Below are 15,726 nucleotides of genomic sequence, written 5' to 3' on the forward strand. Positions count from 1 at the left end.
CCGTCCCGCCGCACGCCAAGCCTTACGCAGCCGCCGCCGCCCGGACGCGGAAGGGCCCAGCACGCATGCGCCGCCGGCTCCCCGAGTCCCTGCAGCCGGCACGCTGGGCCGAGCGTCGAGCCGCGACCCAGAATGCAGCGCGCTGCAGGGGCAGCCGCCCGGGGCACGCCGGGACGGGCAGTCCGCGGCGGCGCGGGCCCGCCCCTCACCTGGCCGGCGCCGGGCGCCTAAGGGTCCAATGCGAGCGGCGGCCAGGCCGCCCCGCCCCGCGCCGCCGGACGTCGGCTCCGGGACATGGACGCCGCCGGTGCCGGGTCCTTGAGCTGAGCGCCCGCCACCTGCAACCAACTGCCGTTCTCATTCTTCCGCTGGCGGGCGGAGGCGCCGCGGCCGCCGCGGGGAAGGAGCAGCAGCATCAGAAGGCCGGCGGCCGCCGCGCAGGGCACATGGCGTCCATTTTACTGAGGAGTTGCCGCGGCCGGGGGCCCGCCCGCCTGCCGCCGCCCCGCGCCGCTGCTCCGAGGGGTAAGCGGCCGGCTCTCGGCCGACGACGCGGGGCCGGGGCCGGGGCCGTCTTGGGCGGACCGGGGAGGGCCTCGGGGCCGGCCCCCCGCTACCCCCAGGTCCGGGCGACTCCCCGCTGGGTGGATCGCGGCACTCGGACCGAGCCCGGAGCCGGGGTCACGCCGGGAGGGGCCTTGCGCGGCCTTGCCCGTCCGCCTCGCCCTGGCCGGACGGTCGCCGGGGGTGGGGAGCGGCCGGGCCGTGACTTCCCGCGGGGACCGCATGTGACTCATCCGCGCCGTGACCTTAGTCGCTCTGCCGCCGGCCGCTGCTTCGGGAGCGGGGTTGGGAAAGTTTTGAAGGGAGCGCGCTGACAGCCAGCCCTGGGACGGTGTCGGCGCTCCTCTCGTGGTTAAGCCCCGTGGACCTGGCGCCCACTCGCGAGGACACTCTTGCCCTCGGGCCACGTTCGGGGCTCTAGAGATGGCGGGGGCCACGGCGGGGTCTGGCACACACTGGCGAGCAGAGTCTGCCGGCTTGAAGGGCGGACGTTCCTGGGACCGATACCTTTATGGTGTTACGGGCGTCGTGCAGGGTCCCCAGGCCTTTTCGCGTGGCCTCAGGCAGGTCCCGCTGTACCTGGAGCCTCAGTGACCCTAGCTGTGATACGGAGATCACACATAACGCGGGGCTCTTAGGGGCCCGCATGTAGGGTGCCTGCAGTGACCCTCACTCCATGTCTCTTTTTACGTTAACCTTTCTGAGTTTGTGGCTTGTTATTTGTCCTATGAGATTGAGGTTGTCAAATAGAATTATGTGTTTCAAGGTGTTCACAGTTTGTAAAGGCACCCTGGAAAACACGGTTCTTGTCATTTTTTAACAATAATGGTTGATCAACTGCTTAGACCTTTGGAGCCGGCAGAAGGGCATGAAACAGCAAGCACTCCTTTGTGAACGGTAGTCTGGTTGCCCAGTCCAGCTTTTAGTCCTTCCCTCTGCTGTCAGGGCTCTCTGTATCTCTTGCCTCTTAAGTATGGTGATAAAAATACTTTGGCCACACACGTTTCTTTTTTTTTTTTTTGATATATATATTTTAAAATTTTATTTTATTTATTTTTGGTTGCATTGGGTCTTCGTTGCTGCACGGGCTTTCTCTAGTTGCAGCTAGCGGGGGCTACTCTTCGTTGCTGTGCACAGGCTTCTCACTACGGTGGCTTGTTGCGGAGCACGGGCTCTAGGTGCATGGGCTTCAGTAGTTGTGGCACGTGGGCTGGTAGTTGTGGCTCGCGGGCTCTAAAGTGCAGGCTCAGTAGTTGTGGCACACGGGCTTAGTTGCTCCGCGGCATGTGGGATCTTCGCGGACCAGGCTCGAACCCGTGTCCTCTGCCTTGGCAGGCGGATTCTTAACCATTGGGCCACCAGGGAAGTCCCTCCACACAGGTTTCTGTAGCATGTTTACAGTTTAAAAATCAGCTGAATTTGTTTTGTGGTTGTATCATTCCAGGAACACAGGTGTGTCCCATGGTTAGCACTGTTCTTTATACAGACACTAAGGGGCTGAGTGTTGGTCAGACGACTGATTTTCTGTAGGACCTACAGGGCATCCAGAGCCTGCAAGACCCAGGGCTGGACCGTGGGGAGCCAGTCTCTGAACCCTTGGAAATGAGGCTCCCAGCTGGGTGTGGCAGCCCTTTTCTGGAGAACATTTCCATCGTTATTAACATCTTACATCAATTTGGGTCATTGTCATAATCAGTAAACCAACATTAATACATTGTTATTAACCGAGGTCCACGGTGTATTCAGATTTCCCTTATTCTGCACATACTTTATTCTGATGTCCTTTTTTTGTCCCAGGACCCCATCCAGGACACCCATTACATTTAGTCACCATTTCTTTTTGGTCTCCTGGCTGTGACAGTTTCTCAGACTCTTGATAGTTTTGAGGAAGACTGGCCAGATATACTGTAGGATGCCCATCTATTGGGATTTGTCTGATGTTTCTGTCATGGTTAGACTGGGGTTAAGGGTTTGGGGGAGGAAGACCCCAGAGATGAAGTGTGTCCTTCTCATCACATCTGTCAAGGGTGCCTGCATGTGTTAAGACCATGGCTGTGCTGACCTCGATCACTGGGCTAAGGTGGTGTCTTCTCCAGAGTTGCTTCCTGCCCTTTGCACACTGTACTCTTTGGGAGGAAGTTGCTATGTGTGGCACAGACTTGGGAGTGGGCTGGGACTTGTAGAGGTGGGCTGACCAGATTTGCCAAGGACTGGGTGTGAGAGCAGAGGGCCCGGCCTCTGGCCATTATTGAAACACGGGAGCGCGGGGGAGGAGCAGGCTGGGGGGGGCCGGGAGTTCTTGGAGCTGTTGAGTGCGAGGTGCCCATCGGACTTCTGGGTCTCGTGTATCCACAGGTGTTCAGGTACGGAGTGCCTGGGGAGGATCTGGAGATGGGGCGGGGAGGATCCTCCCTGGAGCAGCTTAGGGAGGAGAACCCAAAGAGCCTGGTGTACCGGAAGCCAGGTTAAGAATGGTGTGGGATAGGAAGAAATAAGTTTGGTCTCTTTTGCCCCATCGTGGGTTCCTGGCAGAGCTCCTAAAACCCTAGGAATTTCTTGAATGATAAGAATATCTTTTGTTATTCATAATGTGTTCCTTTCCCACACCCCAGAGTTTATGCTAATGAGGTACCTGTGATTAGAGGATTGGACCTTCCAGACCCACACCCACACTCCAGGGAGGGGAGGGCGTCTGGAGATGGAGTTCAGCTGCCAGTGGCCAAGGATGTAATCAGTCATGTCTAGGCAGTGAAGATAGGAGCTCTTGAACCGGGAGGCTTGGGGAGCTTTGGGGTTGGTGGCACGTGCCGGTAAGTGGGGACAGAAGCCCCTGTGCTCAAGGACTCTCCCAGACCTTGCACTATATACTTTTCCATCTGGCGGTTCATCTGTATCCTTTATGATAAACCGCAGTAGTGAATAGAGTACTTCCCTGAGTTCTGTGGGCCATTTTAGCAAATTATCAAAACCGAGAGGGTCATGGATACCCCGAATTTGTAGTTGGCAGGAGTGTGGGTAGCCTGGGGACCCCACTTGCAACTGGTGTTTGAAGTGGCGGGCCGTCTGTGGGCCCAGGACTAACTCTGGGGAGTTAGGGTAGCAGTGAGTTGTAGGAGACCCAGCTGGGGTCAGAGTTCAGGGTGGTTGTCGGGAAAGAGACACAGAAGGGCCTCGGGAGGAGGGGGTGGCACACCCACCACCTTCTGTGCTGGGGCGGGGGGCGGGCAGAACCTGGAGCCCACCCCCGGGTTTGCTCTCCAGGCCTTCAGAGTGGGAGGGCATGGGAAGGGGCCGGCAGGGCGGCGTGCAGGGGGCAGGCAGGCCCGGGGGCTCTGGGCGCTGCGGCAGCTGGTCTGGTTGCCGCGGGGCCCGTTTCTGAGTTAAGGTCTCGAGGTGGGGGGCTTCTGTTGGGGGAACAAGGAAGGCGTATCCGCCTCAGCTGGAGGAAGGGCTTGAGAACTAGCGTTAGAGAAAGCATCAAAAGCGCGTGAAAATCCTGAAAACGTGCCGCGCACTCCTCAGTACTGTTTATCCAAGAACTGGTTCACTCTTGGCATCGGTTGTCCTGGCAGTTCTCACGGCCCCCACCGCTCGTGTGGGCAGGGGGTATGTTGGGACATTTGGACGGGGCCCTGGCTTGCTCTGTGTGCTGGGGATCACGTGCGCCCTGCGTCTGCCCGCCAGAGGCAGCCGGGGCTGGTGGGGGGTGGTCCCAGCTGGGGAGGCCTGAAGGGCCGCCAGGGCCTGGGCCCCCAGGTAGGCTGCGTGCGCCCAGGGACTGCCTCCAAGACACCGCGTTCCAGCTGGGGCAGAGCCTTCACTCAGCTTCCGGAGACTTAGCCTACAAAAGATGGTGCCAGTGTGAAGCTCCTGGTTTGAGGCTGACTTTTTTTTTTCTGTTTTCATCGCAGGTCGTGTGGGGGATCGTGCCTGCCTCAGTTGTGCCAGCACCGCGGGGTTGACGAGCTGCGTGTAAGTAGATAAACGTCACCCTCTGCCTGTTTGTAGGTGGGGGCTTGAAAGTGCTCAAGTGACGTGCGACTCTCGGTTTGGGGAGGTGGTAGAGCCTACGTTCCTGCTCTTTGTTCTTTTAAACCTGTATCTTTTCATCTTGAAATACGTAACCACATACATTAGTGAATATTTGGAAAATAAACACTCATAATCCCAGTACCTGTTACAGAAATTATTAGCCTTTTGGTATATTTTATTCTGGTTTTTTCCTTATGTATCTGTTTTTTGAAACATGCAGTGGTAACCACAGTCTGCGTACAGTATCGAGTCTTTTCCACACTCACACAGCTGCCATTTCCAGTGGCTTTTCGTGTGAACACACAGGCAAACCCTCCCTGGCACCGCGCTCGGTCCTTCGGAGAAGGCCATGTGGATGGACCGCTGGCCACGGGGCCTGCCCTGCTGGTCCTGGGGCCATATCTGGAGTGTGGTGGGAGCTCTGTGGTACTGCTGAGAGGCTGGAGGGCTTCCTGGAGGGAGTGGCACCCACACTCCCCTGTCACCCATGGACTTGAGCTTCCCGCAGGGCTGCTGTACTCTCCTCGCCAGTCATCATCCCTGCCCAGCCCCTGAGCTTAGTCTTCTGACGCCCTCACCTGTGTGGTGGGGCACCCAGACCGCTGTCGGCACTGGGTCCATGTCCACTTGCCCCGGGTACCTGGAGTGGAGCTCGTGCCTCTCGACACGCCCGATCCTCCCTCTGTGAGAGTGCTGGGCCCTTACCACCCCTTGTCCGTAGAGCTGTGGGCTCCTCGGGTTTTCTCATTCATTTGAGATCGTTGATGTGTTGCCTCATCTTGGCTATGAAACTTCTGGAGGATGCTCCCTGGGACAGATTTCATTCCCTAAAGCAAACAGTACACAAGCTGTACGTGAAGACTGGATTGCTGTTAAAACAAAAGTGTGTGTAAGCGGATTTCCAGTTTTCTGGCTCTTATACAGTCCTAAAATGAGTAGCCGGGCCCAGCCTTTCCACCCATGAGCAGGTGTCTTCGTGGAGCAGAATGGGCGCGTGGGCAGTGTTTGGCAGGGACACGACAAAGTATTTTCAGAAGCCCCTCCCAGCAGCAGCCTCTGCAGGCCCCCACCTGCTGCCGGAGCGCTCCCAGCCAGCGCTGGGCTTTGATTTTAATTAGGCTCCTCTTCTGACAGTCACCAGACTTTGTCGCCACGAAACCTCTTTTTGTGATGTGGAGGCATTAACGTATGAGTGTAGAACATCTTTACTCTTTCTGGACTTCAGAGTTCTAAGTGAACTCTGTAATCGGCGGCTGGCGTTTCAGGGGCTTGGGGCCCAGTGGGTGGCTGGAAACGGGTGACCGGTGACCTGGGGGTGCGGTCATGGTTGCCGTGTAGGATGTGGTCCCGCAGGGTCAGCTGTCAGGGTTTTTTCAGGAGAAGCTGGAAGTCTGGGTCTCGGTGTGAAGTCTCTGGTTTTAAAGTACTGAGCGCTGAGGCAGGTTAGTTCTGCTGTGTGGCCTAGCTCTTCAGGTGGTGGGGCGGCGCCACACGTGGGTCAGTGACCCCGGCGCTTGCGGGGCTGGCGTGCCTGCCTCTCCTGCAGGGGGCAGTCTGCACCTGTCACTTGCCGGGGGCCAGGCCTCCCCTGCCTCCTGTCTCCACAGTCCTTCTGGACCAACTTTTGAATTATTTCCATTCTAGGATGGTCTTTTGGGGATTGTAACTGGAATGTCGTTAAACCCATAACATCATTGGGGAATATTAACTTTTAAAATCTCACGTGGTCTTTCCACCTGTAAGTTGTTTTCCCTCTTTCGGAAAAGGGTCTGTCGTGTTCCTTATGCAGGCCACGTGCATGGCCTTTAAGACAGTTCCCAGATGCGCTGTACTTGGTGGGGTTGAGGGGGCTCGCTCTTCATTATCTTTTCTAAGTGATTGTTGGCGGCGTGGAAGTTACTGATTTGGGTACGCTTTCTTGTGCCTGGCCACTTCACACAGCTATGTTGATTGTTTTAGCTCTAATTGGCTGCTTAGTGCACAGTAGTGATTTTTTGTCTCTTCCATCCCAGTGCGTTTGCTTCAGTTTTTCAGTTTTCTTTCATCTCAGTAGCCAGCTCTGTTACCAGAGAGCTGTAGTCATTCACGCATTACCACGACAGCAAAAAATAGAGACTCTAGTGTTTTCTAAGTTCACAGTGTTTAGAAAGTTAAACACTTTGATTAGAAAGTGAAACAGTGAGAACTGTAAAGCTGTCGTCCTGAGCTCACACACTTAAGGTTAGGAATTATAGACGAGAGTTGAAGTCTTATGTCAGTCTCAGCATCCAGGAATTTTTATTGTTTATTTTGATCGCACAACGTAAGAAATCTTGAGTCACACAGATAAGTGGTTGTAAGTGGTACTCGTTTGTATTAGTTTTTTTTAACAGTCATTTTGCAATCTCGGGGTTTTTTTATATATAAATTTATTTATTTAAGTATTGGCTGCGTTGGGTCTTCGTTGCTGCACTCGGGCTTTCTCTAGTTGCGGCGAGCAGGGGCTACTTTTGCAGTGCACGGGCTTCTCATTGCAGTGGCTTCTCTTGTGGAGCACAGGCTCTAGGCACGCGGGCTTCAGCAGTTGTGGTGCGCGGGCTTCAGTAGTTGCGGCGCATGGGCTCAGTGGTTGTGGCGCACGGGCTTAGTTGCCCCTCGGTATGTGGGATCCTCCCGGACCAGGGATCGAACCCCTGTCCCCTGCATTGGCAGGCAGACTCTCAACCACTGCGCCACCAGGGAAGCCCTGCAATCTCAGTCTTAATGGAAACAGTCCAGACCCCTGAAGGGTGAGTGGGGGAGTTTCTGATCCAAGATAACATCGTGGACATTGTCTAGCTGCTCTCACCTCCCTTATCATAGAAACAAAGGCAGAGGGGAAGCACCCACAACTTGAATGAGCTGTCAGACCGTAAAACAGCAGGTGCCGAACCCCATTCAGTGGGAAAAGCTGAGCTGATGAGCTGCTTCTGTTTTTAAGCCTCCCTTAGCGGGAGCGCGTGCAAGGTTCGTTGCGGACACACTGAGCTGCTGGTGACGGGTGCTGCCCTCACATGGATGTCCTATGGCCCCAAGGGCTCCAGGTCCCGGCTGAGGGGCATGTTGTCCTGCAGGCAGTCGTGGGGTCCCCTCTTGTCTCTGGGCACCTGCACTTCTGGAACACCCTCTGGGTCGCAGTGCCTGTTGCTCCGTCCCGCCTTCCCTTTCCTGTCTGCCCTGAGGAGCTGAGGGGCACGTGGAGGGTCGGCGTCCTCCCTGGCCCAACCTCAGGCTGCTGTCTTGGCATGCTGTCCCCCTGGGAAAGGGACGTTCCCACGTGTTGGCAGTCAGGGGAGCAGGCACTTCCAGGAGGCTGACGCCTGGGCTCTGGTGGGTCAGGGCAGAGCAGGAGCTGCCTGCTCGAAGATGCTGTCTGTCCCAGCTCCCCGAGGAAAGGCAACAGTGCCCGCGTTAGTTTTGTTATTTTGTGCTTTTGGAATGTAGCTAAATCTCTCTGGCTAGATGGTTAATAGTCTCTCTAACATGCGTGAAGACAGCCAGGTTTGGGGGCCCTGATGGCCCTCGCTGGGTGCGCCCCATGTCTCTCTGCTTGGTCTGTTTTCATGGGTCTCTGTCCTTGCCTCTTGGCTGCCCCTCGTGACTGACATCACACCTCGAGGGAGCCACTTGCTTCCTTGGCAACTGGGCTGGAAAACTGGCTAATTAAGCTTGATGAAGACAGGAGGTGTGGGCATGATCATCTCCCGCTCTGAGAGGTGAGACTGAGGCACAGAGAGTAATGGCTGAGCCAGCGGTGCTGCCGTGCCCTGGGCAAGGCTGTTCCCCAGCCTGTAGGACTCAGGACAGGGCGGGCTCGAGGGACCCGCCTTTCCTGGCTTAGGTGTTGCCTGCAGGGCCGAGGGGCTCGGGACAGAAGAGAGGCCGGCGGGGGATGCCATCTGCCAGCTGTCTCCGCCCATACAGGCCAGAGCCAAGGTGGGCCGTCCCTGCTTGTCCTTCAGCGTTCCCCGTGCATAAAAGGAGCAGCTAGGGCTTCCCTGGTGGCTCAGTGGTTGGGAGTCCGCCTGCCGATGCGGGGGACGCGGGTTCGTGCCCCGGTCCGGGAAGATCCCACATGCCGCGGAGCGGCTGGGCCCATGAGCCATGGCCGCTGAGCCTGCGCGTCCGGAGCCTGGGCTCCGCAACGGGAGAGGCCACAACGGTGAGAGGCCCGCGTACCGCAAAAAAAAAAAAAAGCAGCTAAACTAGACATGTCCCAGCTTTCTTCCAGCCCTGACTGGTGGCTTCTCAACTGCTTTAATGGGGCTTGCTGTGCCCCAGGCACAGTTCTGGGTACTTCCTGTGTATTAGCCCACACACATCCACTAGGGGTGCTCTTGAAGCAGAGAGGTTGCTTGTCCAAGGTCACGGAGCAGTCAGTGGTGGAGCTGGAGTTTGACCTGGGATGGTCTGCTCAGAGCTCGGGTCCTCGCTGCTGGCAGCAGGCCAGGTGCGCAGGGATGACTGGACAGGTGGGAAGAAAATGGGGTGTGTCAGTGATAAACAGCCTCTCAAGTGAGTGGGCCTTTGGCCACCTAGTGGTGGATTCGTGCGTGAGCACGGAGAGGTTTCTGAAGGGACACGTGAGATGAGAAGATTGTGAAACACGGAAGGAGAATTGTGTGGGTAAATTGTTCCAGTGTTGGGTTGTAAGTGGCCTTCCATCACGTGTTGCCATTGAAAGGGGACCTCTTCGTCATGCCCAGACCTTGGGCTGTGCCAGGCCTAGTGGGCACCGAGAGCTGGGGAGGGCCGGGTCCTGGCTGCAGAAACTCAGGCTGCAGCGAGTGACCCTCCTCGAGCGGCTGTCCTGCAGGCAGACACCGAGGACACAGCTGCCTGGGGCCCGGCAGAGCAGACTGGCCTTCTCTGGCGGCCGGGGGTCTGGGCAGCCCTGTAGGCCTGCTATGCTGCCGATGGAGAGGACTCTGAGGTGCCCACTTCCGGAAGCCCCTGCAGCTTCCCGCTGTGGTGTGGAGGTGGCTCCCCACTGGGCCTCGTGGAGCCCATGGTCCAGTGGGAGATGGCCCGCGTGTGAGCATTTGAGAGGGGTGGGCACCAGGGTAGCCCCGCAGGTCGGGGGGCCCAAGGAAGCCCAGGGCGGAGCCAGCCCCTGTGGGGTGTCCAGGCAGGCATGGCTGCAGAGGCTCTGGGCCTGGGGTCTGCCGCCACGCGTGGGCAAGGAGGCCAGTGCGGGAGCCGAGTGAGCCGCAGGGGGAGGAGAGGGAGGCCTGGGCTTTGTGTCCTTTTGCCCAGAGGCCTTCGGTCAGCTGATGCACAGAGCTGGGTCACCCCGATTGGAACATCCTCCCTGGTTTTCATGACAGACTTGCTCAGGAACCACAGGTCTTTGTAGAAAGTCACCTGCTGGGGAGAGGGCTGGCCTGGGAGACCCACCCAGAGGTTGGGTCTGTCTTGTCTGGAGGTGAAGCCTTTGCTGGTTGTTTGTGTTTGACCTGCTCCTTTGAGGCCGTGGGGACTGGCTCCCCACAGTGAGTGTATTTCTCCGGCGTCAGGAAGGGGCAGGGAGTCTGTCCTACATGCTGGGACGTTGGGTGTGAGGTTTTGATCCGGCTGTGGCCTGTGCTGCTGCCAGGAGGTCATAGCAAGGCTGGCCCTTCACGACTGGCTTCTTTTTTCCCTCTTCAAGGAAACTTCTTTTTGGCGGCTGCAGTCCCATCCACCCCGTGTACCTTTCCTTGCGAGGCGATCCCCTCGGCTGCTGGACTCTGAGGCCCAAGCACACGTGCGTGGTGGTCGCAGGGCCGAGGCTCCTTCCTGTGCGCTGCTGGCACTCGTCGCCCCCGCTGGGCGATGACTCTGTGGTGGAGAAGTCCCTCCGGTCCCTAAAGGACAAGAGCAAGAAGCTGGAAGAAGGAGGCCCCGTGTACAGCCCCCCCGCAGAGGCGGCCGTGAGAAAGCCCCTGGGGCAGCGGGTCCTGGATGAGCTGAAGCACTACTACCACGGCTTCCGCCTGCTCTGGATCGACACCAAGATCGCTGCGCGCATGCTCTGGCGCATCCTCCATGGCCACAGCCTGACCCGCCGAGAGCGCAGGCAGGTAATGGGCGTGTGCCCCTGCTGGGGTCACCTGTCAGTTGCTTTAAGTGTCTAAAGTCACAGCAAGAGATTGTCCTGCAGTAGCTTTAGTTCTCGCCTGAGTTAGCTGGATGTTTCTTTTAGACGCCTCCGGGTTCCTGATTTTCCACTGGGGCAGTGTGTGGCTGACGCAGCTCTGTAGAGGAGGTGCAGCCATAACCACGTTGGTGGGCTCCCCGGGGCTCTGTTCTCTGCCTGAAGTGTGCTCACGGCTCCTCCTTTGGAGTTTGTGGGGGGGGTTTTGTTTGTTTGTTTTTTTAATAAACTTATTTATTTTTGGCAGCTTTGGGTCTCCGTTGCTGCGAGTGGCTTTCTCTAGTTGCAGCAAGCGGGGGCTACTCTTCGTTGCGGTGTGCAGGCTTCTCATTGCGGTGGCTTCTCTTGTTGCAGAGCACCGGCTCTAGGTGTGTCGGCTTCAGTAGTTGTGGCTCACAGACTCTAGAGCGCAGGCTCAGTAGTTGTGGCGCACGGGCTTAGTTGCTCCGCGGCATGTGGGATCTTCCCAGACCAGGGCTCGAGCCCGTGTCCTCTGCATTGGCAGGCGGATTCTTAACCACTGCGCTTCCAGGGAAGTCCTCCTTTGGAGCTTTAATTGCTTGCTTAAGGTGTAGCATGTTGAAGGATTGGCACCCTCACCATATAAGTGATTCTTTTAGAATGATTAAACTGCTAATCCATCCTTTTATGCCAAGTGCATTGTTGAAAGTTACCCCACAGTTTCTCTGAGTTGTCACAGATGAAGCTGTTGTTTTGTGACTTAGTTTCTGCCTTTGTTAAATTGCTCTCGTCAGATCCTTGATCCTTCATGCTGTCAAACCTTCTGCTCCCTTTCAGTCTGGGGACCCAGCCTAGCAGCAGTGACACCCCAGTAGCAATGAGCACCCCTGACTCCCAGCCCTTGGCATCTAACCACCCCCATGAAGAGGAACCGGGGCTGTTTGGAAGCATAACTGATCAAGGGCTGGGACAGCAGTGGTACTAGAATAACCTGTGTCAGAAAATAAGAAAAGGCTGGAAAATAAACAATGGGAGCCCTTCTGGGGATGGCCAGTGGGGAATAAGACGGGACTTTTTCCATTTCCCTCAGCAATAGTGTGTGGCTTCATATTTTTTATGGTATTGTGAATGGAATTTTTTCACTGTGGTGAAATACACAACCTAAAATTTACTCTTTTTAAGCATTCTAAGTATACAGGCTGTGGCATTAAGTACATTCACACTGGGGTAAAGTTGGTACCACCATCTGTCTCCAGAACTCTTCATCTCTTGTCATCTTCGTAAGCTGACACTGCACCTGTTAAATAACAGCTCCCCATCCCTTGGCCCCCAGCCCCCGGCATCCATCATCTACTCTCTGTCTCTCTTAATCTGAACCCTTCAGGGACCTCATAGCAGTGGAATCACACAGGATCTGTCCTTTGTGACTGGCTGGTTTCACTGAGCAGAATGTCCTCAAGGTTCACCTTCGCCATAGCAGGTGTCAGAATTTCCTTCCTGTTTAAGGCTGAATGATATTCTGTTGTGTGTATGGACCACAGTTTGTTTATCCATCATCCATCCATGGACACTTGGGTTGCTTCCACATTCTGTCTGTTGTAGGTAAATAGAATTTTTAAAATTTTATTTTCCATTTGTTTATTGCTCGTATATAGAAATACAGTTGATTTTTATATATTGATCTTGTATCTTGCAGGCTTACCAAACCCAGTTATTAGTTCTAGTATCTTTTTTGTAAATTCCATCAGACTTTTTATCAGGAACAGATTTTGGATTTTGTCAGATGCTTTTTCTGCATCTACTTTTTTTACTATTTATTTTTAATTTTTTTGAAGTATAGTTGATTTACAATATTGTGTTAGTTTTAAGTGTACAGCAAAGTGATTCAATTATGTATATATATTTTTCAGATTATTTTTCATGATATAGGTTATTATAAGATATTGAATATAGTTTCCTGTGCTATACAGTAAATTCTTGTTGTTTATCTTTTCTGTGTCTATTTAGATAGTCATATGGTGTTTTCTTTCTCTAGTTTTATTAACTAAATGGTTGATATTGTCAGATTAAATAAAAAAGCAAGACTGAACTCTGTGCACTCTACAAGGAACACATCTAAATGTAAAGACACAAATAGGTTAAAAGTAAAAGAATGGAGAAAGGTAAGTGGTGCTAACACTAGTCCAGGAAAGCCAACGTTAATATCAGACAGAGTCGACGTTAGAGCAGGATTACCAGGGCAGAAGAGGTCACTCATGGTGACGAGAGGGTCAGGTTGCCAAGAGGACATGATATTCCTAGACATTTATACACTGGTAACAGAAGCTGGACGCTGGCTCTGCGCATGGAAAATTTTCAGGAAAAGCAAAGCTGTAGAAAGAAATCAAATCCCTGCTTGCCTAGACCCCAGGGTGGGGATGGAGGCTAACTGCAGACGGACACAGTGGGGCTTGTTGTCACGATGAAAAGGTACTAAAACTGGACTTTAGAGATGGTTTCAGTCTATACATTTACCAGAATTTATTGAATTACATACTTACGATGAGCGAATGTTACGGTACGTAAATTAAACCTCGATAGAACTGCTAAAAATAATTTAATGGGAGAATGTTAAAAAACATAGGCACCAACTTGAAGGGTCATATCTGGGATCATTTGAGCATAAAAATATAGATGATAATGAATTATAAACAAATGAAAAACATGGGAATCCTTGAGTCCATTTTGGTAATAAATAGAAAAATGAAGGTGCAAAGCGAGGTCGATAAATGGGGAGATGGGCTTGAGTTAGGAAATTGTCGTTTTGTGGCCATCAGAGTAGAGGCTGGTTTGGGAGGAACCGTGATGAATGTGTCTAGGGAGAGAGGTGGGTGTTTATTTGCGCGCTCTCAGGGCGTTCCCTCACAGGTGGAGAGAGCAGCCTGTCCAGGTGATCACAGTGACCACTGTCGCAGGGTGGGTGACGCCTGACCCCCGGGGAGGGCAACCATCATGGAAAGTGGTGCCAGCCAGAAACGAGGCCCTTAGTAGAAATGACGTCACTCCTCCAAAGACAGTCTCGTCAGTCACGGTGGAAGCACAGCTGGGGATGCGGGGAGTGTAGTCTCGGCTGCCGTGCACCCAGGCGGTTCCGAGTGGAAGGAGCACGTGTGAGCAGGCACTGGCGCAGGGGCAGGTGAGCTGCTGGAGGCCTGGCAGTGTCCGCTGTTCTCAGGGGTTGTCGATTATTTCAAGTCGCACGTTTCTTTAATGTCTTCAGCAGTGGTTTGTTTACATCAGTGAGGCACTTGGATTTTTTCCCTGATCATTGCTGTGTTACATAGTCTTAAATCTAACCGATTGTGTCAGGGAACACAAGAGAAGTGCCCCGCCAGCACTCGGCCCTCCTTTCCGCAGAGCGCTTGGAGTGCGTGGTGTGGCCGCAGCCTTCCCCGGAGGCCCTCGCTGCTGCCAGCAGTGGCCAGTCCTCCGCCTGTCAGTCTTGTCCAGCTGTCTGCCAGGCCGGTGGGCACCTGGCAAACGCCCTGGGGGGGCGGCTCACTGGCAGCATCCAGTGATGGGTGCCTCTCCACTCAGGGAGGTAGCTTCCACCCAGCTTTTCCGAAGGCCGTCACCTTGTGGTTTGGCCTCAGGCGGCCTCCGGAGCCCTGTCTGCTCCCTGCGAGGCGCCTGCTGGTGCTCCTGCGGACGACTGTGCAAGAAATGCTCCCCAGTCACCCTCTGGTCCCTCCACCCCTTTCCAGTTCCTCCGGATCTGTGCCGACCTCTTCCGCCTGGTGCCCTTCCTGGTCTTCGTGGTGGTGCCCTTCATGGAGTTCCTGCTTCCTGTTGCCGTAAAGCTCTTCCCCAACATGTTACCGTCCACGTTCGAGACCCAGTCCATCAAGGTGACCGGCTCGTTTTGACCCAGTTTGAAAGCAGCTACAAGGCTGCATTGTTTTATGACTGACATTTCAGATGTTAGATGTTTTTAAATTTTATGTTTTCTTCATAATTCAGTCATGCTGTGCTGTGATTATTTAATAGGTGCTGGTTTCAGGTTTGCTTCTCTTTAAAATGTGTCTTAAATTCTAGTTTCTCTAGACCAGTGTTCCTTGAGCCACAGGTCGAGACCCATTCGTGGGGGACGAGACGGGTCTAGGGCAGGGTTGGCAGACTTCCAGCCCACGGGCCATTTTGGTCAGTAAGGCCTTCTGGGGACATGCCTGCCTGTCGTGTGTGTATTGTCTGGTGGCCTTCACGTTTCACATGGCTCAGCCCGCAGGGCCTGAAAGCTTTACAGGCCAGCCCTTTATGGAATTTGCTGGCCCTTCTCTGGCGGTGGGGGGGGAGGGTCACACAGAGCTCGTGGGTGGAGGAAGCGCTGTTCAGGAGGCATGTGGCGGCGCTGGGTTGGGTGTACATGCACTTCGTGCTGGGGCTCGAAGCAGCTGCCGGACCAGCGCCGTCCAGGAAGCCGTGCGGGGCAGGAACCCAGGAGTGCAGTGCCCTCTCTGACTTCGCAGGAAGAGAGGCTGAAGAAGGAGCTGCGGGTCAAGTTGGAGCTGGCCAAGTTTCTGCAGGACACCATCGAGGAGATGGCCCTGAAGAACAAGGCAGCCAAGGGGGACGCCACCAAAGACTTCGCCGTGTTTTTCCAGAAGGTGCTGTGATGCGTCGTCCCTTGAGGCCTTGCCCTGTCGGTCCCCAGTGCTGGTTAGCGCCTCGGGGCTGCCCGCCTTATCTGGGGAGCGTGCCTTGTCTCCTTTCTTCCCTCCTTTTCACTGTGCACGATGGGGGCAGGGCTACTGGAGGTCAAGCCTGCTGCCCCAAGAACGTGAACTTACGTTCACAAGCCCTGGCCTGGGTCTCCGGACTTTGCAGCAGCCCTGGGGGAGGTAGAGTTTGGCAGGGACCTAAGACCCCACAGTTGTGACCAGCAGGGGGCTGGGCTGGGAAGGAGGGGCAGACTGCCCCATAGCCATGCCCACGGTGCGGGAGGCCAGCCCAGCATGGAGAGTCCCCGGCCTCCTCCC

General features: G+C 55.0%; 1 protein-coding gene across 3 annotated transcripts in view; it reads left to right on the forward strand.

Annotated features, from left to right (window-relative positions):
- Nucleotides 1–256: 256 nt before the first annotated feature.
- The window catches only part of LETM1 (leucine zipper and EF-hand containing transmembrane protein 1), a 32,631-nt gene continuing 17,161 nt past the window's right edge, over nucleotides 257–15,726 (forward strand). Inside the window, exons 1-5 of one of the 3 annotated variants that reach the window (XM_029235393.1) lie at nucleotides 257–525; nucleotides 4,476–4,536; nucleotides 10,265–10,676; nucleotides 14,455–14,598; nucleotides 15,217–15,354. In XM_029235393.1, the coding sequence (XP_029091226.1) occupies nucleotides 447–525; nucleotides 4,476–4,536; nucleotides 10,265–10,676; nucleotides 14,455–14,598; nucleotides 15,217–15,354 (834 nt within the window). In that variant the 5' untranslated portion in view covers nucleotides 257–446. The remainder of the gene's footprint in view (nucleotides 526–4,475; nucleotides 4,537–10,264; nucleotides 10,677–14,454; nucleotides 14,599–15,216; nucleotides 15,355–15,726) is intronic. The other 2 variants (XM_029235392.1, XM_029235394.1) reach the window with 2 other exon arrangements.

This window comes from Monodon monoceros, unplaced genomic scaffold (assembly GCF_005190385.1).
Source record: "Monodon monoceros isolate NGI ecotype Baffin Bay Population unplaced genomic scaffold, NGI_Narwhal_1 Super_Scaffold_20, whole genome shotgun sequence".
Classification (NCBI taxonomy): Eukaryota; Metazoa; Chordata; class Mammalia; order Artiodactyla; family Monodontidae; genus Monodon; species Monodon monoceros.